This window comes from Protopterus annectens, chromosome 7.part0, assembly GCF_019279795.1.
Source record: "Protopterus annectens isolate FY-2018-M chromosome 7.part0, PAN1.0, whole genome shotgun sequence".
Lineage (NCBI taxonomy): Eukaryota > Metazoa > Chordata > Ceratodontiformes > Protopteridae > Protopterus > Protopterus annectens.
In genome coordinates this window covers 1,766,244,775-1,766,270,654 of record NC_056739.1, presented here as the reverse complement: position 1 = coordinate 1,766,270,654, position 25,880 = coordinate 1,766,244,775, and the positions used below count along the sequence as shown (strand labels likewise).

General features: G+C 39.1%; 1 protein-coding gene across 1 annotated transcript in view; it reads left to right on the top strand.

Moving 5' to 3' along the window:
- Nucleotides 1-25,880, top strand: part of RHCG (Rh family C glycoprotein) — a 315,521-nt gene that overhangs the window by 237,585 nt on the left and 52,056 nt on the right. Inside the window, exons 5-6 of the mRNA XM_044078306.1 lie at nucleotides 980-1,117; nucleotides 9,320-9,456. Coding sequence (XP_043934241.1) covers nucleotides 980-1,117; nucleotides 9,320-9,456 — 275 coding nt within the window. The remainder of the gene's footprint in view (nucleotides 1-979; nucleotides 1,118-9,319; nucleotides 9,457-25,880) is intronic.

Genomic DNA, 25,880 nt, shown 5'->3' with positions numbered 1-25,880 from the left:
GATGATGTTGATGAGGAAACAGCATCTGCAATAACAAAAATGTTACTTTCATGAAAAAATACAAACTGAGATGATACTTAGAGTCCTGGTGTAATTATATAATGTCCATCATTGCATCTCTCTTTTTCTATCACACAATTGCTGACAGATACAACTGCATGTCTCAGTTTTCATTGATAGTTCTATGAAGGTATGAATGACAATAGCTTAAAATCAAGAAGAGGAATACAAAATGGAATTCAACCTTCATTTTTGCATAGGGGTGCCCAAGTCTTCTTTCCTTAATGTAGTCACTTTTGACTTTGCTATATCATAGGGAAAGGGGAATGACCCTTATTCACAAATTTGTGTCATTTCAAACTTAAAGACATTTGCAGTCATAATATTTTCAACCCGTTTATGTTGCTTTCCTTGTTTAATGCAATGACTGCTGTATATATGGATGTCAGAATTCCTGTATAACACTTCTGAATGTGAGACAAGTCATTATTAGAAATGAAAGATATGTGAGCCTAGATACAGTTTTTACTTACTCTGTTCTGTGGAACTTTCACAGTAATACATCTCATTATTATGCAAAAGATAAAGGTAAAACTGGAAGAGAGACAAATTATGTAATGTGTGAGAATTACTTGTTAAAAAAATTATCTGCCGTGAATATCTGTGCTGGTGTGTGAGTGTGCACACATGAGCAGGTATGTACAAGTATTTATGAGTATGTGCTTTTGTACAAGTAAAACATGCATATGTGTGTGTGTGTGTGTGTGTGTGTGTGTGTGTGTGTGTGTGTGTGTGTGTGTGTGTGTGTGTGTATGTGAGCACACATCTGAGTGTTCATGTACGTATGCATGCAATAGTTATACATACATGCACACATTTGACAAAAATGCACATAAGCATAGACACACACAATTCTTGGTGCATTAAAGTGCTTATTGTCATGGAATTATGATTCTCAGGCTTTCCTTTTTTTTGGCAGGTACATATTCAGAATTCCACTCTTGCTGGTGGTGTGGTTGCAGGAACTGCTGCCGAGATGATGCTGACACCATACGGATCTTTAATAATAGGCTTTTGTGTTGGCATAATAAGCGTTTTAGGATTTGTCTATGTAACGGTAAGCAGACTTCTTCAGTGGATTTGCATGCTTACTTGTATTTTAACTCCATGCACTTTTTCACTTCTAAATGCTTTCTTAAATTTCCATCTGTATGTATCTCTCCTTTTTCAAAACATCTTTATAAAAACTGTAAAGTTCACTCAGAAAAACCAAAACACTTGTTCTCTTCTTTTGGACTTTGTTTATTAATCATTTTTTAAATGGTTAGCCCACCAAACACAGGCAGCTTTAATGTCATCTCAAAATGCTTATAATAATACATTTTTACTAGCGACATACTGACTGATGACCCAAATAGATCATGTTACTGGTTAAGGACATCCACGGTGGTGCAGCGGTTAACTTTGCCACCTCACAGCAAGAGGTTCTCCAGTTCTATTCTTGGCTGGGGTGCCTTCTGTGTGGAGTCTGCATGTCCTCCCTATGATTGCGTGGGTTTCCTCCGGGTGCTCCGGTTTCTTCCCACATCCCAAAGACATGCTGTAGGTGGATTGGACACTCTAAATTGGCTCTAGGTGTGTGTGTGCATGTGTGTGCCTTCTGTGGAAGGTTGGGCACCAGGCTGGCAACTCGACACTGTAAAAACTCCACTGCCATTCATGAGCGGACAGGTGATCCGCTGTGGTGACCCCTAACCGGGAAAAAGCCGGAAGAAGAAGTCTGATTCAAACAGTGAGTGAACCAGCCTCATCTAGTATTGTAAGTAGTGCATTTCAGTAAGCTTGTGCTTTGCTGTCAGCTGGAGGAATGTACAGTAAGGTGTCAGCTGGTAAAGTCAGTACAGAGGATTAACGATGTGAGTTGTTAATAAGCTGTTTCCTGTAGTGCACAGTTTGATCACCTTATACTTCCTCTGCCTGCTGCTTACTGGGTTACTCAGTTACGTAGCCAAATAGTGACGTGCTGCAACTGGGAAATTAGGCTAGGAAACTCAGTAGACTTGTGGAGCACATGCTTCTTAACTAGCTATGAACCTATAAATGTGATCTCACTGTCACTATGAATACCTTAACCGTCGCTGTTTGTTTCAGTGATAATACTGACAACTTCTTCGCAACTGATTTAAGCATGGTGGATATGCGTCACTATCATGTTGCAATGTTAGTCACACATGCCTCCATTATTGACTAAAAAGGAGTAACCCAGACCATGCAGATAGCATTACAGTAGGCATCGAGCACATGTAAGGGAGATCATAATGTACATAAATGACTTATCTCATCCCATTTAACGATACCTTTATTTCATGCCAACATCCAATTGCCAATATTTGAAATGTGTCAAGAAAGAAGCACTTGTTTTTGTACAGTACAAATGAATAATAATCTATTTAAAGAATAAACACCAATGGACTACAGACTTGCTAAAATCCACACCAACTAAAAAAACAAGGACAGGAACCAGGACCCAAACCACAAAAGGTTTATTTGAGCGCTTTTGTTTCGATAAATAGGAAACTTCATCAGAAATAAAATTCCACAATACAACCCAGCTTATATATCCCCTTCAATTGCCCCTCAAGTAAAATATTTGCATTGCTGCAGTTTAACTCTTAAAGAACCACTGCACATAATGAAACATCATTGTCAAATATGTGTGAACACACTCACAATACTATGTATATTCTTCCTTCCATAAGACATGGTTCCCTAACCATCTATATAAAGATCAGTAAAAAAGGAGGGAAAAAGAAGAAAAGAAAACATTTTTGTGAACAAATATAAACTAAAACACTTATTGTGATGTCACCATACCACCGATAATGTTACATAACAAATTCAGATTTTATCCTAAGAATGGAACTAATAGAAATACTACTGTTCAACCAATGGACTTCAGAATTATTACTGATTGCTCTCCAACAGGAATATTATAATCGTAGTACACCTTTAAGGAAGGAGAGTTTCTTGGGATGTGACTTATATTACTGCTTGGTTACAAGTAAACCTTTGAGCCAGAAGTATGCATGCCTTAATCCTCTTCTGTTCTACCACCTCATACTGACACTGTTGTCTAATATACTAATGGTCCTATTCAGAATGTAAAAATTTGGGTATAAAAGACCTAACAATGATATCAGAATGATGACTGAAGTGGAGGTTTCCTTGAGATGACAGAATTAGTAATTTATTTTGTGTCTCCTCATGCAGGCATCAGAAAAGTGTTTTCCAGCACTACTCACAACCATTTTGTTGTGTCTTGCTTTTACTGTTAAATATATTGTGAACATTCACTTACAGCATAAACTTTTTTTCACTTTTCATACACAATCCGCATTCTTCAAAACAAGTTTCTGTCTTGCAACAAGCACTTAGTGGGAAAAATGTCAAAAAAATCATATTTTCATTGAGTTATATTCATTTGGTTCAAATATTACATTTTTGAGATTACTTTTGAATTTTGGTTTTAATATTTGTTGCCTAGAGATATCAGTGTACTGTTGTCAAATGTTTGAATATACATGTTAAAAAAATTCTAGAGTTCTGGGACCATCAGGAGTGTTGATTTCAGGTTTGTCTTTCCCTGTGGAAGATACAAATGATCAACCCTTAAATGAAAAAAAAAGAAGTGAAATATATATAACCACTTTAGAGCACAGGCTACAAAGACAGCTTTTAGTAAGGCTTGTAAGAAAGTGAAATAGTCTTTTAAACAAACTAAATCAGGATGTGAATAAGATTTCCATCAAACAATGTTAACTCTAGATAATTTTATGAATATAGCAGGAATACTTGTGTTGGCTTTTTGTTAAATCAGGGTCTGGTTGAACTGGCAGTAAGGTAAGTTACAAGGTACCTATCTTTCTGTCTTAGTTTCACCTGTAGATATTAAAGGGATACAGAAATATATTAACATTTTGACCTCATCACACAAAAGAGATGGTCAAATTTTCCTGGCAAGAAATATCATCAAATGTAACCCTCTCAACCATCACTTGGGAACAGGTCCTAAAAGCAGTCTTTAAGGCCAACAACACTGCATCAATGGGCCCTGATAATATTCCAGGATGCCTCCTAAATAGAATGAAACACAATGTATCATAGCCAATGGAGTCACTTTTTAACCATTGCCTCGCTTAAGGCTTCATGCCATTTGAATGGAGAACTGCAACAGTCATTCCTCTGAGTAGGGGCCAGCCTTCTACATACCCTAGAAACTACAAATCCATTAGTCTGACTAGATTCATATGCAAAGCCATGGAAAGAATTATTATTGGAAATTATTAATAATGACATTGGAAACCTCCAGACACTGGATCAAACCCATTTCAGTTTTGTCTACTCAGTCTGGTAGACTTCTTCGAGAAGGTCACTCAGGCAATGGAAGAGGGCAAAATGTTGCATACTGCTTACGTTGACCTGGCCAAGGCATTTGATTTGAACTTGGTCATTAGAAACAAAGTCACAGAATTAGGCATAAACCCCTACATCACTTGCTAGTTGCCAGCTGCCTCTCAGATATAGGATCCAGGACTTCCAAAAAGAGTCCAGTCACTAGCAGAGTCCCTCAGGGCTCATAGCTGGGTCCTTTCCTTTTAGCCATCTATTTTTCAGAAGTCAAGGCCAATAGCAAAGGCCTCTGATTGACCATGTTTGCAGATGATTGCAAACTGTGAGCAGTCATAGAATCCCTTGATGACAGTTATAACCTCCAGGAAGGGATAATATATACAAATTACTGGTGCCATAGATATGGGTTAAAGCTCAGTGCCAAGAAATATATGAATTTGGTAAGCCATCTACCCCAGGAAATTACCTCACTGATAGAACACCCTAAGAGTAGACCCAGTAGTCAAGGAATTTGGGATGTATGCAGATAGTAATCTGCTTTTCAACCAATATGCGTCTAAGGTACTAAGGAAATCATTCTGTGTTGGTCAACTTATAAGCAAGGGTATGGCATCTAGGTCCAAGTAAGTCATCATTCCACTGTACTCAGCCCTCGTCAGACCAATCATTGAATATAATGCCACCTTCAGTCTGTACTTAACTAGGAAAAATGCAGCAGATTTAACATTCAGGGTGGTTCTTCCCCAAAAGAACACAGGATATTAACAACATTTCCTATGCAGATTGCCTCAAATTATCACTATACTGTGTCTCCTGCAGTATGTTGAAAGGTGATCTATGTCTGGCATGCAAGTTTTTCCATGATCCTGCTCTGATGAACCTCTTGCATATCTGCAAAACAAATAGCAGCATAACTACCAGATCCAGAGACTCAAACCCTGCATGCAACATGTGTCTCAGAGAATTCCCCTCCTCTGCAACAGGCTTCCCATTCATAAGGAGGGGCAGTGGATTACTTAGGTCTGAATAAACCCCATAACCCCATAACCAAGCTAGAAATAAGTTCATGTACTACTGAACACGTATAGTGTTAGATACAGTACAGGCAACACAGTGTTTAGTTATCAGGACACTTCTCTGACTAGTATCCAAGACATTCGTGTGTCAGATTAGGATGAGTATGAGCAAACTCCATATATCACAGTACTCTTATCTGCTAGACTCATAGTCTCAGAAGAAGAATCTGTTCATTTATTTATCAGATTTCCAATTATGGCTTGGAACTGACCTCTAAACATTTTGTTCGGGCCATTTCTATTACAAAGAATTTTTGACCATGTTGTTTAGTAATATCTGAATATGAACTCAATATCTCTCAGACAACAACTAGCTACTAGAGGCAATTTTTTTATGGTAGTTTTCTCCACCTTTTTGCAAGGTATCAAATGATACAGTCCTGTAAACTGTAACATATTACTTTCATATTTGCACAGATGTGCAGATATTGCTAATATTCATAACTATTGCTGTAAATATGGCTTGGGGGGATCAGATGGAAATTTCTTACAAAAAGGAAGACATTATATGGATTACGAGCAACTAATGGCAGCATTTTAACTTAGAGAAAACATCCACCGTTCACAGAGTGAAAAGAGTAAAACAGCACAACCTCAAAGACAAATTCAGAGGACATGTTATTTTATAGATTCATAGATATTACAAGACCACTGAGTCTCATGACCACTTACTCCTTGCCAGTAACCCCCTCAAGCCATACCTCCTTTCTCCAGTAGTGCCATGACAGTCCTGGAGTAAATTTATAGATAGACATCCAGTCATCCAGTTTATGTTTGAAGGAAGATGCTGTGTTACAGTGTTTATCATGTAGGGGATGTTTACGCCAGAGGTTTGTGAGGGTCTTATTTAACACAGTCAATAAATAACTTTTAGCCATAATTATTTAAGTAATGGAGATGGATATTTTAGGGTTCCTTTAGCCTGGTGACTGTATACAGATGTATAACAAGCATACATATTTTACTTAGGGAAGTAAATTGATTTCTGAGTGAATTTAGAATAAGGACTATGCTTTTCTTTAAAAAATACTGACAAGACTGACAACAGTTCCCATAAGTACAAATACAATATTCTTTTTGCCTTGATTACTTACCTCACCTTAATACACCTCAGAAGAGCTATTTTATTTGTGACTTCTCTAAAACCTTTATGCAATCAAGATATGTAGATGAAGGGCACATTGAACAAATGGAAGCATATTACAGGAAACTTCAGGAGATTTGGGTTCTTCTATAAATTCCAGAGTTGGGAGTTAACAAAGCCTTGCATCCTATTCAACTATCAACAATGACTTGAAAGATTACCTTACTCTGGTAGAATGTTTCAGCACAACAACTTATTTTAAATTGCTGACATTTTCCTTGCACATGACTAAACACTACACCCATGACTTGGACCCTAACTGCATCCCCCAGGCAACATACTAAATAAAATATGCTGTTTTGATGTCCTTAGCCACTTGCTGAATTCCAGTCAGTCTATTAAATTCAAGGGAACATGTGTCAATTTCTAACTGTCCAACTGGCTGAGTGACAGAACCCACAGGGTCAGAGTCGCTGGTGCCATGTCAGACTCAAAGCCTGTCACAAGTGGTGTACCACAGGGCTCAGTCCTGGGCCCACTCTTGTTTGGCATCTACTTTTCCGAAGTACAAGCAAACACAGGAGGGTTATGGCTGACAAAGTTTGCAGATGACTGCAAACTGGGCGCCATAGTAGAAAACACATCTGACACAGATATCCTTCAGAAGGGTCTCACAGAAACGGATAACTGGTGCCAGAGCCATGGTCTAAAGTTAAATGCCAAAAAATGCATAGTCATACCCTTCGGGAAAAACAAGGTTACCCCTAGCTACCAAATAGGTGGCAATCCACTGAGCATAGAAGAAGTTATCAGGGACCTGGGGACCCAGGTTGATAGTAGTCTGTCATTCGACACCCATGTAGCTAAAGTAGTTAGGAAGACCTTCTACATTGCCCACCTTATCATGAAGGGATTCTCATCTAGATCAAGGGAGGTCATAGTCTCCCTATACTCATCACTCATCAGACCAATGATTGAGTACAATGCCCCATTCGAATGTATCTGACCCGACACTTGCAGCAGCTGGAGAGGCCACAAAGTTCCTCACCAAAAGGATAAAGGGTCTCAAACATCTGTCCTATGCTGCCCGACTGAAAGAACTCCAGCTCTATTCAGTCGCACCGCTTGCTCAGAGGTGACCTTTGCCTAACATACAAGGCCATGTCAAACCCAGATTTGATGAATATGCTTCACCTCAAAAAATCTAGATCCGTCAGAGCCACAAGGGCAGGAGACTTAAACCTCGACACGGCTATTAATAGGACGCGCTGGAGGGATAGATTCATCACCCAAAGACTCCCTATGCTGTGGAATAAAATCCCGGTATATGTGAGGCAGAGCACCTCGCTGGCCTTGTTCAAGAGAAATTTTGACCAATGGATGGGAGATCGCAGATATACCCCAGGGATTACCTCAGTGTCACTGCTCAACAGAGGCACAGCAAAATAATGGGTATAGTTCCCCATACTAAAGGGGTGGCGTAAGCCACAAAACTATGGGCTAGGCTTGTAAATGCCCTCGGGCAGATAGCCTAGTATGAACCTATGAACCTATGAACCTATATTGTACTCCTTTCGAGCTTTTCAAGAACCAATGTCTTACATGGTTACAGATTTTATCCAATAGAATCTGACAGCTTATATGATGTATCCCACAGAGAACAATACTGACATTTGCTGAACAGAGCTGGTTGGCTAACGCTCAAACAATGGGCAGGAAAAATATTGTGTAGCACACTTCCTATGTTAAGTAAGTGCCACCAAGCTGCACCCCACTCTCCCCGCATATACAATTGCTTCAATAGAAATGCATTACCCCAATAGCCAATGCTAATTTTGCTTCATATTATCCCAAGACAATCATAGGTAGAGCTCCTCCAACCACCTTTTTTCTACACTTGCCCAACTACCAGATCAAATCCTTTGCCTCATTCATATTGTTTGTAATCAGAAAAATAGAGAATAAAACAGCTCTATCCTCCAAAACTGAAAGCCAGTGCTAAATGTAAAATTTCAAAATACTCCATTAATCTGACAAAATATATACCTAGGTGTAAATCTCGACAGCCTGTGTCACGATTCCTTCTTCATTCTTGGCAAGGCTCAGACCCTATTTGCAGCTTGTTTTCAAGGATTTACAAAGACTCAAAATGCACACCAGCAAAGATTTTATGATAACATGTATACAGGTACCATTCTCCCAAATATGGATGATGGTCCCACTTTAAGGTTTATAGCAGCATTTTGCTAGAATCATTGATAACTCTGTTTAATCCCTATACACTTATACAAATTGTGCTCTTTCCGGTTCTTTACAATTAGTGCTGCAAATATACCACATGCTTCTACTGCTAACCAGTCTAGGTATCACTGTAGTACTGTTTCTTAATACATGGTTTTCTTAATATCTGGTTGATGACATGAACTATATATAGCATTGTTATATCTTTATGTCATATTGAAAAGTAACTTATTATTTGTATGATGTAGCTTTAAATGCCACTGGCCAGGGCTTTGATGGATATAGTTCATTTTCCGGATTATCAAATGTTCAGTGATGGAGCAATTGAAATTCCTAGTCATTGAGCACAACATGATGGAAATTGAACTAATGACTTGTATTTTAATGTTGAATACATGGATTAAAGACAAATGAATACAGCTGTTTCAGATTTGGTAACATCATCATCTGTGAGTACTGCACAACTGCACAATGTATTTATTCTTTTTGTATGTGATTCATCTTTTAGCCTTTCCTAGCAAGTAAACTGAAACTTCATGATACATGTGGAATTTTTAACCTGCATTTTCTACCTGGAGTGCTTGGAAGTATTGTTGGTGCCATCACAGCTGCAGCAGCTACAGAAGGGGTTTACACCAAGGAGGGGTGAGTGTTGTTATCATCTTTTCTCATGAGACTTGTTAAAAGCTAATGTGGCCTCAAGTAGTTTATGTAGTGAATTTGTGAAAAAATCTAAATATGTATTTCTGTGTTTGTGTCTGTGACAGTGATACATTGTTTCCCTGCAAAATCGACATATAAATTTCTGTCTCTGTGTCTGTGATATATTTTTCAGAAGCAGTATCACCTCTAGGGAGATTCATCGATATTCACCAACCAAACTCACTGAACTCTGACCTTCTCTTCAAAAAATATATCAGTTTATAGCCCGCTATAGGACATCCTCCATCTACTCTGTAAAATACCGCATAACAAAAATACTTTAATAATGGGCAATTTCAATTTTATGTAAATAAACTGGTGCAACTAAACCTGAAACGTTGGGCATGCCCAAAGACTCCTGAACTTAACAAATGATAATTTCCCCTGAACAAATAGTAAGGCAGCCCACTGGAAGCGAAACATTCAAGACCTTGTCTTGATTAACATAGGTCCATATGTACCACTCCCATACTATTTCCATCCTTGGTTAAATCTGATCATAAACTACTGTCCTTCTGTTTTAAAGTCTTAAACATTCCCAAGTGAGCAGTGCTGAATTTAAAGACTTCATACAGGCAATGCTACTCCAACTCTCTAAATTCACTTGCAATATCATCAGTCCCCATGCAGCCTCATCTGCTGTTTATACAATGGAGTTTTACTCCCAGTCAAAAAAAATGCATAGCTCTATCAATCCCACTCCCTACCAGAGATAAATATAATGGGGGAATTTAAAAACAAATCATGCCATTGGTCGAAGAGTATAAATAAGCCCTAGGATGAAAAATATGAGGTTACAGTTCAATAGAAATGGAGGGAACAAAGATGGGAATATTCCTCCAACATAGCAAGATGTTCACTTGAGGTGACTGCAGATCTCTCCCTAGGAAATTTGATTTGAAGCCACAGCTTATAAATGGATTAGAGTAATTTTATCTGGACTATTGGCTATGATATCTACATTTAGGAAGAGAATACAATTGCATTGAGAGAATTATTTTTTTGGGCACTTGGCAAAGTCTTAGCAAATGGACAGGATGGAGAATTGGCATGGGAGGTATGGTCAGAGCTCTTATCAATATTTTTGTACCTGTGCTACATTAAATAAAATTGTGTGTTATGACATTTAACATTACAACTTGTCCACTTTTGAGTGTTTATTTGAGATAGTTCTTGGGATTATGTGTTTTTGAACATAAGAAAATGAATGCATTCTGCTTATAACAGTTTAAGCAGTGTGATAATAGAAAAGGTTGGAGAGAAGGAAAGACCAGATTGAAAAAAAAAGTGCTGTTGATACCTTGGAACTGTTTCAGAATTACCACATAACTGAATGAAGTCATTAGCACTTTGGCTCCATTTCAGAAATTCTATACCATTAGCTTTAGCAGCACTTCGCACATTGCTTAAACTTCACATTGACTGTATTTAAAATATGCCAAGTAGTCATCATTTTCCACTGCATACAACTTAGAACCTCGTCACTCATTACTTTCAAAAAAGACAATGCAACTCTTTCCTCGGTATGTGCTACTGTACACCCTTTGCAATCATTTAAATTATTGCACAAAAAAAATGTTTTTTCAGCACACAAATGAACATATGTTTTATACTGCCACAAATCTTTTACAACACTCAGTATATCAATTACTGCTTCACTTTTTAAGCACACAACTTTTCCACATTTTTTTCTTTTCTAGTCAAATTCTTCAGTGTTTTCCAGTCTTGGGTAATTTGAGAGTAGAACACTTTATAGTTCATTGGTTTGAATTCTACATTTACAATGTGGTAAGTTACTTTTTGTAGTTTGGAAATTCAGCACAGTTTTGGTATGCAAGTCTTATAAAACTTGGTTTAATAGCTAGTTATACTTATTTCTGTCTCTGATAGTCCAGCTTATATGTACTGCCTTTGGATGTGGTAAGAGAAGTTTCTCAATCTGCTTATTATTTGGTTAAGAATTCACTGAGAAATACTTTAAAATTAACCTGTTAGACTCACATTACCTGATAATTATCTGCATTCCTTCACATTGTGATTACTCCTGACAAAAATCTTCATATACCCCACATCTGTCTATAGGGGCACTATACCACAATATATACACTTGTGTATATCTACAGCTACAGCTATAAAATAAAAAAAATATATATTATATATATTCATTATATAAGTTGAGGAAATTACAATGACAACATATTTTCCTAGAAGCATGTTTACATCACAAAGTAATCCCAAGAGGCCCAAGGGTCTTAGTTATGACCACATATGGGAATACCCATCCACAGTTACTAATGAAATGGAAGCTTATTAACCTTGAAACAAGTCTTAATTACATCAGACTACTTTTAAATTACTTCAGATCTATAGAAAATGATTAAATGCTGGAGGCAGAGTCAAAACAGAAGGAAACAGAAAGTAAATATATGAATGATGCCTTTATAAGTAACCTGGATGACGTGTATTCTAATATTGTGGCATTTGAAGCAAAATTAGAACATGTTAAAATGAAGAAATTAAGAAAGGATTTTCCTGATTTCAAGAATGGAAAAATCTTTACATTACCTAGAGACAGTCAGTGATGGGAGAAAGATGTGGGACATAGAAAAAATTGACAATGTGACAACAAATAATCAATCAGGAACAACAATTAATAAGGACCAGCCCATCACTGAGGCAAGCCCTTCCCATAGTAAAATGCCAGTGCCGAATTGGAATGAAAGGTACACTAGACAGAGTGTCCATGTGAAGGGTAATGACTTGGGTGCAAGACACCTGTATTCTGTTATCGGATTTTCCAACACTTTCGCTCCCCCCTGAGGATATCTATGGTAAGGAGAGATTGCTCACTGAGCCATGGGAGGAAGAGGAGAAAAGTCTCCATGGAACGATAAACCTCCATATGAAGTGCAAGATGACATGGTCATAAATCTTAGCTAGGTCAAGTTAAATGAAGCACAAATATCCTATTGAATAAATGTCTATCCTTTATACCTCCCAGTCCTTCCAAATGAAGCAATCTGCTGGTTGATTTCAAGCTATTTTGTAGGAATGTCATGATTAAAAGCAATTTTGGAAACAACGGCTCTCGTGTATAAAGGCTTAAAGAAACCCAGCACATACATACCTCAAAATAATTCCATTGTTGATACTTTTTTAAAAGTATGTGATAATGACGTTACTAAGAGGAATCATTTCCATAACCTTGACCAGGATGAGAAGAAAGCACTAAGGGACTTGCAAGTTAACAATGAATTGATCATACATCCAGCTGTTAAAGGAGGAGGTATAGTTGTATTGGACAGGTCCTTCTATAATAACAAGATGCTGGATATGCTCCATGACCATAAAATCTCTGCAGTTACTGATTGACAGAGAGTGAATCGGATGATAAAAGATGTAAATAATGTTTTGTTTGAGCTTCTCAATCATAGTAAAACAAATCAGGAATTATACAAATTTTTCAAGATCCAGCATCCATTCTGACCATTAAGGAACTGCCCAAAATTCATAAGGATCAAAGAAACCCTCCTCTACATCCAATTGTTGAAGGAGAGGGTTGGGCAGCAGAGCCCCTCTCCATATATGTGGAACAGGAGTTGAAGGACGTACTTGTGTCAGCACCTACAGTTCTCTGGGACACCCAAGACTTCCTACAATCTCTATCAATGTGTGATTTGAGGTTCATAGATTAGAAGTTGGTTTGCATGGTAACTATGGACATCAATAGCTTATTTATAGCAATATCAAATGACTGTTGTATACAGGCAGTTGAATACTTTCTTAGTGATAAAGAAGGGTACACCAAGGATAACACTGGTTTAATTCATATGCTCCTAAGAATTATCTTGGAAAACAATGTCTTCATGTATGAAGAGAGTATATATTGGGAGAAATGGCTGGTGGCTATGAGCACCCCTGTGCGAATAGCTATACAAATATAGTCCTGGCATACTGGGAGCAGGTACATGTGATGAAAAACCAGGTCTATAGTCCACACATAAAATACTACAAGCATTTTTTCATGGACAATGTTTTCATCATTTGGGTAGGTACAATTGAAATGCTGAAGAGCTTTCTTATCTATCTTGAAACCATTATGAGTTTTCTATGACTTAGCATGCATCCCTCAGATAGTAGTATAGAATTCTTGGATGTCCTATTAAAACTTGACAAGAGGGTCTTTAATACAGCTGTTTTCAATAAAGCCTGTAAAAGGAACAGTTTATTAGGGCATAACAACATGCATTCAAGGCCTATATACAATAACATCCTTAAAGGCCAGATATTAAGAAACTCCAAATTGCTCTCAAAAGATCAGGACTTTGAAGAGGCAATTTCCTCTTTGTGCCTACAATTCATATCTAGAGGATATAAACACAAAGAGGTCATACATCAGACGAATGAAATAAGGAAATAGAGACTAACACATGAAAAACCCTTCTTTTATGCGAACAATAGTATGTCATCAAGCAACACAGATGACCATCAACCCAAGGCCGCACATACAAGGGTCATTTTGAAATACTCTAGCAACACTCAGTATGTATGCAAAATTATTAGGAACAACTGGAAAATCTTGTTCAGCGATAAGAGCAATCATGGGTGTTGCTCCAGCCTTTACTTTTAGGAACAATAAAAATTTAAAATGAGTATTATGTAAAGGGTCTGTCCCAAGTTAACAAATTTATTCCAATAGGACTGGAACTTTTCCTTGTAGGCCCTGTTCATCTTGCATACATATTTCCAACTTATAGGGCTTTATACATCCTTCTATGTATAGAAAATATTTTCCAAACCTATACTCTGCACTACAAGGAATGTGGTATACCTTGCACATTGCCAACAGTGTCATTTTTTATGTTGGCAAGACTAATAGACAGTTAAAGGGCAGGATATCCAAAAGCATTATTGATATCTGCCTGAAGGATACCAAAAGTCCTTTAATGAAATATATTTTAGACAATGATTCTCATAATTTTCTTTTTCTGATTATTCAGATTGTATATCCTAACCCTAGAGGTGGAGACATTGTAGCTGCGACTGAGTTGGCTGAAATGAACTGGATAGGAGATCTATGAGCTGATGTCTTTCCAGGCTTAACGTCTTGCCCCCCCAAACCATCTCTGAAGAAATGTAGACTTAATAACTTAATTATTTAGACATGACACATATGCATACTCATTGATGCATATATGCTGATAGATGGTTGGATGAAGCAAGTTCCTACATTCAATGTGAGCACTAGTAGCTTCAGATATTTATTAAGTGTTACTCACCACTGTTACTACAATTGTTTTAGTCATTCTGGATGTGTCTGTTTTTGACTGGATGCCCATTTCAAGCCGCCTTGTTTTGTTTTTGCATTTCTGTCTTTGTTCATGAGCCATTCATGCTGAGATGCCTATATTTTAAAATGTTTTGATGTTTTTTATTATGGGACAGATGACTGTATTTTGGTGTTATATGTGTGTACATGGATCTACTTTCTTTCAACGAACATAGATTAAACCGAACAGCAAACCAGTGAGCTGAATTAACCAAAACCTCACCTGCACAGAAAATCATAGACATGAAGCACAATTTACCGAATACAGCATAGGCGAATATGCATTTTTCACACTCAAGTAATACTAGTTAAAGTGCTCAAAAAACATATAATCATACTCCACTGATGAACTGTGAACAATAGTGTGGTAATGCAACATGGAAAGAAAAAGAAACTGACAATAATAGAAAACAAACTTTTAACTGTCCTCTCCGGTTACATCCTCAAAAGAGTAGTGATTGCCCTTACGTAAATCATGCTTTCATACTCTCCTTTATTGTCAGATATGGTCTGAAATTGTGGCTGTCTCCTCAGCAATGCTTGTTTCTTAGGAGAGGGAGGACATGCTGCAGACATCTGATGTCTAATGTCATCCACTCAGTTCTGTTCCCTCAAAATGGCAGTTAATACACCGTACACATTACAGACATGTTTCCCAGTAATACATTTAAACCTACAATGCCAATCCTCCACTGCATTCTGTGTCCTTGGCAAAAACAGTCAAGTCAATATTGAAATATTCCAGAAGTGAATGGGAAACAAAGGTGGAAACCTTATACAAGCTGTAGAGTAAATACTGAATGACCATGGTTTATCATACAAATACAATTCAGCAAAATATTTCACATGGTCTTTACCCTCACTTGGAATACACTCCTTCAATGTCTGAAGTGTTAGAATAACATCCTTTTCATCTAGAACTGCTAATGCTGCCAGCTGTTTAACTTCCAGTTGAAAACTCATACTCGAATTATATAGTGAGCCCAAACAAAGAGATTGTACCTTTCGCCAAATATTCCTTCCGAAATGGAAGAAAAATCCTTTACATGTCACATTATTTATGTTTAATTAAATTTTCTTAACAGCAGCTATTTCAAAGTCAGAAAGTATGTAAGACATGTCACATTCTAAACCCTCTTTGGTAAACAATTCAAATAAACACTGCCACATGTAATTGTAACACGAGAGAGACTTCTTACTCATTAAGCAATACACCAACAACACACTCTTAGTTTATGCTCCATATTTCACTAACGAATAAATGGTACACAATTGCTGGCATTCAGTTCCTCTCACAAGATATGTGCCATCCATAAGCCAAATATCACTCTTACTTAGATCACGTAAATTCTGCGAAGTGGTAAGCATGACAACAATATTTTAACGGCTAGCATCAAACCATTTCCTCCCAATAAAGCTTCCTTCTTTTAATGGGAAGTCATCACTATGAATTTCTATTAGGGTTAATGTAGATGTTAGCGGACCACCTCTTTGCTTTACTCTCACTCTTCTCATTCGTTGCAGCATAGCTCTTCTACTGCGCACAGTAGGGGCAAAATCCAATGAAGAAGACGCTACAGCATCATCAACAATAACACACGGGGAATTTCTAGACAGAACAGCTCTCTGTCTCAAGCTATGGCAAACTCCATACATTTCCACCTTGTCTGGGTCCCCTGAGTGATTGTATGCTACAGATTTCACTAATTCGTCCCCTCTAGTAACACTTGCCTGACTTTACACAATTGTGATACTTTGTATTTGCAGCACCAATGCTTTCTTGTCTTAGCCATTTTTTCTAAATGATAAACATACCCTTCAATGATTAGGATTTGTCCTCCTCTTTGAAATGTAGTAGTTCTGTATGTTTCACCCAGCACTCCAGGAACACTCCTGCACATATCCGCCATGTCTACAGTTGGTAAGTGCATACAGGCACTATCACTTCCCTTCTTTATTTAAAGCAATATGGAAAGTAATATTTGGTAATTGCATAATCATTAGTTTGGCTTTCTATAATATGCATTTCTGTGCAAATGAGGTTTTGGTTAATTCAGCTTGTTGTTTTGCTGTTTGGTTAAACATACTTTTCGTTGAATGAAAGTAGATCTGTGTGTACATATGCATGCACATACTGGTTTACCAATGGGCATATTTGTGGCAACATGCTTGTTCTGATTTGTGATTTTTATTTCCTGAATTGGTTAAGTTGTGCTTAGGAAACATACAATGCAAGATTGCCATATAGCTATATTGGATTCTAGGTTGACCCCTGTTCATATGCTAATGCAAATACCTTGTTCGTCTACATATACTATTCATTGGTTACTCAAAATTTTTATACAACCAGTGACAATAGTTTAACATCTGAATTCAGATTGGTCCATACCTTCATAGTAACCAATGATTTGGAAGTGTTTTGTATGCTTTAACTGACCCATGAAGAAGGAATAGCCTTTTTAGAATGTAAATTTAAATTTCTAGTCTCCCACCAGGACACAAGTGCTCTTTAGCAATTGCATTCTGCTTGCTGAGCACACTCAAGCAAATCTGTAGTCTGTGGCTACCACTCCACCCATACAGTATAACAAGGAATCAGTACTGCAAATCTAAACAATGGTATACATTTTGAGACTCAAGAGCAGGGACAGTCCACCCAGGCATTCTACTTGTATGTTTTATGAGAGTGACGCTATTACATTAGCAGTATTTCTTAGTAGTTCTCAGAGTGCTAATAAAACTGACTGTTGTAGCCTTGTGTCCCCACCCCAGCTAGTGCAGTAATCCTAACTGTCCAATAGACAGTATACATTTAATTCTGATCCCTGTGACAAAATTAACCATCAAACAGCCCTCTCAGTGCATTCTGCCTTAGTTTGTATCACTTGGAGGCCAAGCTGTTTATTTGCATCTCTATACATTCTCCTTCATTGCTAATGTATCTCTCATAGGTTCATAGGTTCATAGGTTGGTACTAGGCTATCAGCCCTAGGGCCTATAGAAGCCTAGCCATAACAATTCCCTGGCTATTTCTTCCCACATTATTTACTTTCCTGGACCCCTGTCTAGCAGGGAGACTGACGTGATCCCTGGGGTGAATTCCCTTTCTCCCTTCCAATCGTCAAAGTTCCTCTTGAAGAGGTCCAAAGAGGCACTCTGCTTGACATGTATGAGCAATCTATTCCAGAGTCTGGGGAGTCTCTTGGTCAGGAACCTATCCCTCCAGCATGTTTTGTTTATTGTGATGACAAGGTTTAGATCCCTGGAGCATGTAGCTCTGAGGGATTGGGATTTCTTTAAGTGTAGCATGTCCAACAGCTCTGGGTTTGACATGGCCTTGTATGTTAAGCAGAGATCGCCTCTGAGTAGACAATATGTGACAGAGTATAGCTGGAGTTTTTTAAGGTGGTCAGCGTAGGGCATCTTCTTTAGGCCTGTGATTCTTTTAGTGAAGTATTTCTGAGGCCTTTCCAGTTGTTGCAGATGTCTTGAGAGGTACATACCAAATGGGGCATTGTATTCTATAATGGGTCTAATGAGGGATGAGTACAGTGGGACAATGACCTCCTTTTTTCTGGATGAAAAGCCCTTTGTGATGAGGTGTGCCACATATAAGGATTTCCTGACTGTTGTGGCGATGTGGTTATCGAAGGTGAGACCACTGTCCACCTGTGTCCCTAAGTCTCTTATCACACTTTCTGTGTTTAGTGTACTGCCACCTATATGGTAATTCATGAATACATGTTTTTTCCCTAAGGGGATAACAATACATTTCTTGACATTGAGCTTGAGCCCATGGCTCTGGCACCAAGCATCTGTTTCTGTAAGGCTCTTTTGTAGAGTATCCACATCATTTGGGGATTCAATAATGGCTCCTAGTTTGCAGTCATCTGCAAACTTTGTTAGCCAGAGTCCCTTAGTGTTGACCTGTACTTCAGAGAAGTAGATGCCAAACAAGAGCGGCCCCAAGACTGAACCCTGAGGTACTCCACTTGTCACTTGTCTGGAGCTGGATTTGGAGTCGGCTACTTTTACAGTGTGGGTTCTATCAGTAAGCCATTTAGCAACCCATTGGGTGACATAGGGATTAATGCCCAACTTAATAAGTTTATCTATGATTCCAGTGTGGGGGATGGTGTCAAAGGCCTTGGCAAGGTCTAGATAGGCTGTGTGGACCACCTTACCCTTGTCCATGGCTCTGGAGACTGATTCAAAGAAGTCAATCAGGTTCAGGAGACAGGATCAGCCCTTCACAAACCCAAACTGGGTGGGGTCCTGTGTTTGAAGGTTGCTAATGTCTTTGTTTATAAGTTCCATGATAATACGCTCCATGGTCTTGCAGATAAGGCTTGTCAGACTGATGGGACGGTAGTTTCCGTGATCCAAGGTGGATCCCCCCTTGTGGATTGGGATAACTGTAGCTCTGCGCCACTCAGTGGGCACGAAACCTGAGGTGAGGCTATGATTAAACATGACACTTAGGTGAGGTGCCAGTTCATATTGTAGTTCATGTAGTACACAGCCCGGGATGTCATCTGGTCCCATGGATGCTGTATTCTTGGTTTAGAGAGTGCATTTTGTACCTGTGTGGCCGTTATTACTGGAATTTGACAATCTTCCGGTATTGAGATGGGCCATTTAGGGGGTGAGAGGGGTGTGAAGTTGGCACTGAATCGATCTGCCAGGATATTGGCAATATCCTTCGGATCAGTATATTTAATGCCATTCTGTTTTAGCTCAGAGCAGATCTGAGCATTGCCGTTTAGATTCTTGACATAGTTATAGAATGCTTTGTGGTTGTCCTTGGAATCTTTGGCAATTTTATTTTCGTAACTAGCTTTGGAGGATTTTATGAGGCATCTCAGTTTCTTACTGAGGCTAGTAAGAGAGATTTTTGCATCCTGGGATTTTCTTCTTTTCTACAAAAGTTTATTCCTTTTGTTGTAAAGTTTGTTTATGGCAGGGGACCACCAGATTGGCTTCCTTTTTTTGGATGAGAGCATTTTGGTTCTATTTGGGATGGCATGATTCATGCATGAGTGGATGTGCTCGTACAGTGCCTTAGTGTAGGATTCAGCAGTTGAACTTTCAGTTCCCGTCTGCATAGGTGTCATGAAGTTTGTCACTTCTGACTTGAGTAGCATGAAGTTGGCTTTGGAGAAGTTTTTTATGGTGGTTTCTTTACTGGGGGGTGGGGGTGGGATGTGGATGTCAAGGGTGATTAGCTTATGGTCAGACCGGACTAACGAGGGGGTGACCATAGGTATGGAGCATTGATTTCCCATGTTGGTAATGACCAGGTCTAGGATATTGGAGCCCCTGGTGGGACTATGGATTAGTTGATCCAGGGCATTGGAATTTATGAATTCCAAGAACCGTTGCACAAAGGTGTTGGGACATGAGTAGTTTTCCCAGTTAATGGCAGGGTAGTTAAAATCACCCAGTATTAGGGTGTTTGGTTCTATCTTAATATTTTCCAGTATGTTTAGAAAGGTGTAGTGAAAATCTTGGGGTATGGTGGGGGATCTGTAGCAAGCTACAATTTGGATTGCAGTCTTACCTACTGTTAGTTGCACTTGGAGAATTTCAGACACATTGTGTTGGCCAACTAGCCTGGTGGTGTGAATATCCTTGGTGAATATTGATACTCCTCCACCTTTAGTGTTTCGGTCCTGGTTTGGTGGCCGAAAAGTGTGGTAAGAGTTGTAGCCTAGTATTGCAGGGGTGCTCTCTGGAGCCTTGAACCAGGTCTCAGTTACTGCAAAGATATCGATGTTCTCCATTTTTAGGAGTGCCTCGAGAGAGTGCATTTTGAGGTTTAGACTTCTAGCATTGAGTAGCATTACCTTCAGATTTTGCATGCTTGTACCTGTTACGGTGGTGGTTTTGTCCTTTGAAGTTTGCCTAAAAAAGGCACTATAGGGGTGGCAAGAGCCTTAGCCAGTAACCTGAATCCCAGGGGCGACAGGTGCAGACCATCTCTGGCAAAGCATCGTGGTCTGTCAATCATGTCATCCCAGGCAGACAGATACTGGATCCCCTTTGAATGACACCATAAGCTTAGCCAATTGTTGAAGTCAATCATTTTATCCTTATATTGTGGTATCATTCTGGGCGAAGGCAGGATGCTACTCAGAGCTAGGGTCATACCTGCCTGGGCCACATGATCCGAGAGCTCTTCCATGTCTCTTTTCATGTAGTCCAGGGAGGTACGTCTCAAGTCATTCACTCCAACATGGACAATGACAGAGTCATATTTGTACTTGTTGTGGAGTGATTTGAGTGCATGCGTTATGTGGCGGATCCTGGCACCCGACAGGCAGCTGACTGTAATTTTCTCCTTATTCAACCTGGTGAGAGGGACATCAGTGTCTCTACTCTAATCTGTGCACAAACTGGTTACTGATCAGCAAGTCAATGTGAAGACACACTCCCAACCTTAATAAACTGTGCTGTCTCTTCTCTCCTTCACTTTACATGTAGTTTGAATTCTTACCCCCCCCCTGAGGCCTTCACTGATAGCTTTCCACTGATTGCCTCTCTAATTTCTTTGCATTGCACCTGGTTTATACCCTTTGTGCTATCTCCCCCCCCCCAATACTAAGTCTATATTAGAATCCTGCTGAGCATGGAGCCATCTTTAAATTTATAGTCTCCCACCAGGACACAAGTGTTCTTTAGCAATTGCATTCTGCTTACTGATAAGCCATTAGACCTCAGGAATTTGTTTGAAGTGTTCAGATTTGTAAAGTAATACTTACTTTTTACTCTTGTTTTGGTGGGCTCTGCCCCGCTCCGTTCACCCTCACTGACGCTTGGACTCTCTCCGCTCCCCTGCCCTGCCCCCTATTCCCTCCCGCCCTCCACTATCTCTACATTTATAGTAATCACAGCCACACCCACAGGTCACTCTGACATCACCTCCACCAATCATACCTCCTCAAGTCAGATCACATTATACCACACCAACTTGCTCCACACAAAATACTCCCAATCACTCTCATTCCCACTAGGCATTTTTTATATCACCCACACTACTTACCCATCCACATATAGTGCAATCCTATAATTCCTATTCAGACCTCAACTAGAACCAACTTAAACTTTATAACCATGACTATCACACAACTAAGTCTAGTCTGTCTTCTCATAATTCTTTATAACACCACAAGTTATCACTCTAGCAGTATCCCTAAACTTAGTAGCACAACACTACATTATGCACTCCCATATACAGACACCACACATTATAATAATATCTACCCACAATTGTTCAAGAACTACATAACTGGCCAATCCAGAACTAAACACATATGCCCTCATTCCTACTCCAAAAAGACACAATACTTTCTCACACTCCTCACCAAGCTCCAACATCTGTATCACCATTTTAGCACCAGGCTCACCATAAGTGGGGATATCCACCCCAACCCAGGCCCAAATCCATCCTGCCCAACACAAACTGCTCCAACACAAATTTCAGAACATAACACCCCCACTATCTTCATCAGCAAAACCAACCATCTTTTAATGCTAAATATTAATATTAGAAGTATCAAAAATAAAATACCTGAACTCCATGGAGGTCACAATAGCACACTACTCCCCAGACATAGTTGATTTAACAGAAACCTGGGTAAATAAAAACATAGCTAACTCAGAAGTTCTCCCTACCGGCTACAATATCATTAGACAAGAAAGACCACTTCCTAAAGGGGGTGGAACTGCCTTACTGTATAAGTCCACCTTAACTGTACGTCAATTACAAAACTCCTACCCCTCCACTAATAGGTTCATAGGCTCATAGTTTAGTACTAAGCTAACTGCCCTTGCGAGCCATTTCAAACCTAGCCAATTATCCCTTGTGAGACTCAAACCCTGCACCTTGGGTTTGTAAGGCAAACACCTTAGCCATTAAGCCACCCTCCCAACCGTACATAGCAACCAGTTATGTAGTTCTTGAACAATTGTGGGCAGATATTATTATAATGTGTGGTGTCTGTATATGAGAGTGCATAATGTAGTATTGTGCTACTAAGTTTAGGGATATTGACAGAGTGATAACTTGTGGTGTTATAAAGAATTATGAGAAGACAGACTAGACTTAGTCTTAATAATTAGAACATACTTATCTCACACCTTCAACTTCACCCTAAAAAGGTCATCACCACAATTGTGATCTATATTCCCCCTGGTAATACACCTGCTAGCCTTGAAGACTTCTTATCCTGGTGTTCTTCCACATACTCATAGGAAACCCTTATTCTGGGGGATTTCAACCTAGATTGGTTCACCTGCATATCAGAACCACCAAGTAATCTAATAATCTCCATGACTACCAGCAGCTAGTTGAAATTCCAACTAGATGTGATAAAAAATCTAAAAGGGACTCCATCCTTGACTGGGTCCTAACTAACAACCCCACATTGTACCCCCACACAGGCAGTCTCCCAGACACCTTATGTGACCACAACATAGTATACTTTATATGTAGTAGAACAAGCATATGCAAAACCACTAACTATATATCCAATAGAAACACAAAAAAATTATCTCCTGAGGTCCTCAATACTTTACTCTGTAACTGTGACTGGACCCCCTAAAAACCCTCCCACTTGTGCAGGCTGTTTCATATTTCAACAAAACATTACAACACCTAGATACTGTCGCTTCATTGTGCAAAATCAAGGTCAGAAACTCTACAAACCCATGGCTCAGTAAAGAAACCAAACAAATCCTCAAGTCCAGAGACACTGCCTGGCTTTACTATCAAAAAAACAAAGAAACACAAAGCCTAAATACCAAGAACTGCGCAACTGTGCAAAAAATGCATTAGGCTGGAAAAAAAATCCTATTACACAGCATTACAAACTAAATACCAACACAACCCCCCAAACATTTGGAAAAATGAAAACCAGCTACTAAAACCACACCCAAAAGGTTACCCGCAAATCAACCGGCCCTGACACTAAAGTTCTCATTTAAACACAATTCAGCTCCCACTTTGTGAACTCAATTCAGTCCTTAGTATCACAGGACATTTCCTTCCTCACTATCCCCCCAACACAAATAACACTAATACAAGCTTTACCCTCAAAACAGTTTCCACCACTTCAATCAAAAGCATGCTCTCCAAACTAAAAACCTCATCAACGGCAGCCAACCTACTGCCCAGCTATTTCTTGAAACTCACAGCAGATGCTATTGCTATCCCAATCTCCACTCTCATAAACAGATCAATTGTTGAAAACTATGTGCCCAAACTGTGGAAAATATCCTATGTTACACCCATACATAAAGGTGGGACCTCCACTAAACTTAATAACTACAGACCCATTGCTTTACTCTCCCCCCTGGCCAAAATCCTAGAAAGATGCATCCATACCCAGATGATAAAATATCTCCTAGACAGCAACATCCTGTCACCTACTCAGCATGGTTTCAGACCTGCCCATAGTACCACTACAGCCCTCCTCTGCTTCACAGACACAGTAAACCATCTCAAAAATGAAGGCTTGCAGGTGTCAACTCTTTTTTTGGATGTGTCCAAAGCATTTGACACAGTCTTGCATCAAATCCTGCTAAACAAACTAAACCAATATCAGCTATCAAATTCCACTCTTACCTGGTTCCAAAGCTAAATAACTGACAGGTACCAAGCTGTGAAATGGGAAAAGTCTCTCTCTCTCTCTCTCCTCAGCTGCCCATAACTATAGGAGTCCCATAGGGTTCTATCTTAGGACCACTACTATTCACAATCTTCACAAATGACCTCAATACTTCCACACAGCATGCATCTATCATTCAGTATGCAGATGACACTACCTTAATCTGTGCTGCACAAAACATTCCCACCCTCATGCAAGCAACTCAACTAGCATTCTCTGATGTTGAAAACTACCTTACCAAAGCCCAGCTTATCGTCAATCCAAAGAAAACTAAGCTTATGATTATAACCAGTTTTAACAAAAACACTGATAACAGTCAATTCACTATCTACTCCACAAATGCTACTCCAATCGCTCCAGTGGCACAGGCTAAGCTATTGGGAATAACCATAGACTCCCACCTAAAATCTGATAGTCATCTCAACGTAACTATTAAAAAAGTACATGCCAAACTGGGATCACTCCACCGTATCAAACCATTTCTTAGCAACAACACAAGATCAGCCATTGCTCACTCCCAACTTCTATCCACCCTACTCTATGCATCTCCCATTCTGACTAATCTCAACAAAACTGAACTAAGCAAAATGGAAGCCTGCTATAACAGAATTGCCTGCTTTGCTGCAAATTGCTCATATAGAACTCATCGCTGTACTGCTTTGAGACAGCTGCACTGGCTTGAACTGCCCAGCCTCCTAACCTACAGTCAGCTCTGCCTCTGTCATTCGATCTATTACATCCCATATAAGTGTCCTGCCCTCAAAAACCTAGTACAACATCACTCAGCCAAAAGGCCTCTTAGATCATCAAGCAAACTACTACTAGAAGTCACCAACAGCTACAATATCTTTGGAGATGCACTATATAGTAGTTCGGTGGCTAAAAAATGGAACTCTGTCCCCACTAGCATTCAAAACACATTACCAAAAGTCTCCTTTAAAGACCTCATCAGGCAACATCTCAAGCAAAGTTAGCAGTGCCATGATTGCTCCCCAGACTAGTGAAAGCAGATAAGGTACACATACTAAACCTAGAGTACTTGATAATAGTTTTCAATCTTACTCACAAACACTGGCTAATCTACAATGTATGTACTGTAGCTGTGTACTATGTATGTATTCTACCTATGTTCCAAATTTCAGCTGTGCACCACAAATCTATTAATTACCTTTATTTTTAAAGTATTTTTTGTTTGTTCTCTCCACTGTAACTGTTAATGTGCGGTATACCACTGTAAAAACATGTCTTTTGTAATTTTTGTGTATACTGATCATGTCTAAATAAATAAGTGTATCTGTAATTGTTCTATGTGGAGCTTTTCTCCCTGGGCCTCTGCTGAAAAAGGGCCTTTTCGGCTCAGTCAGACACCC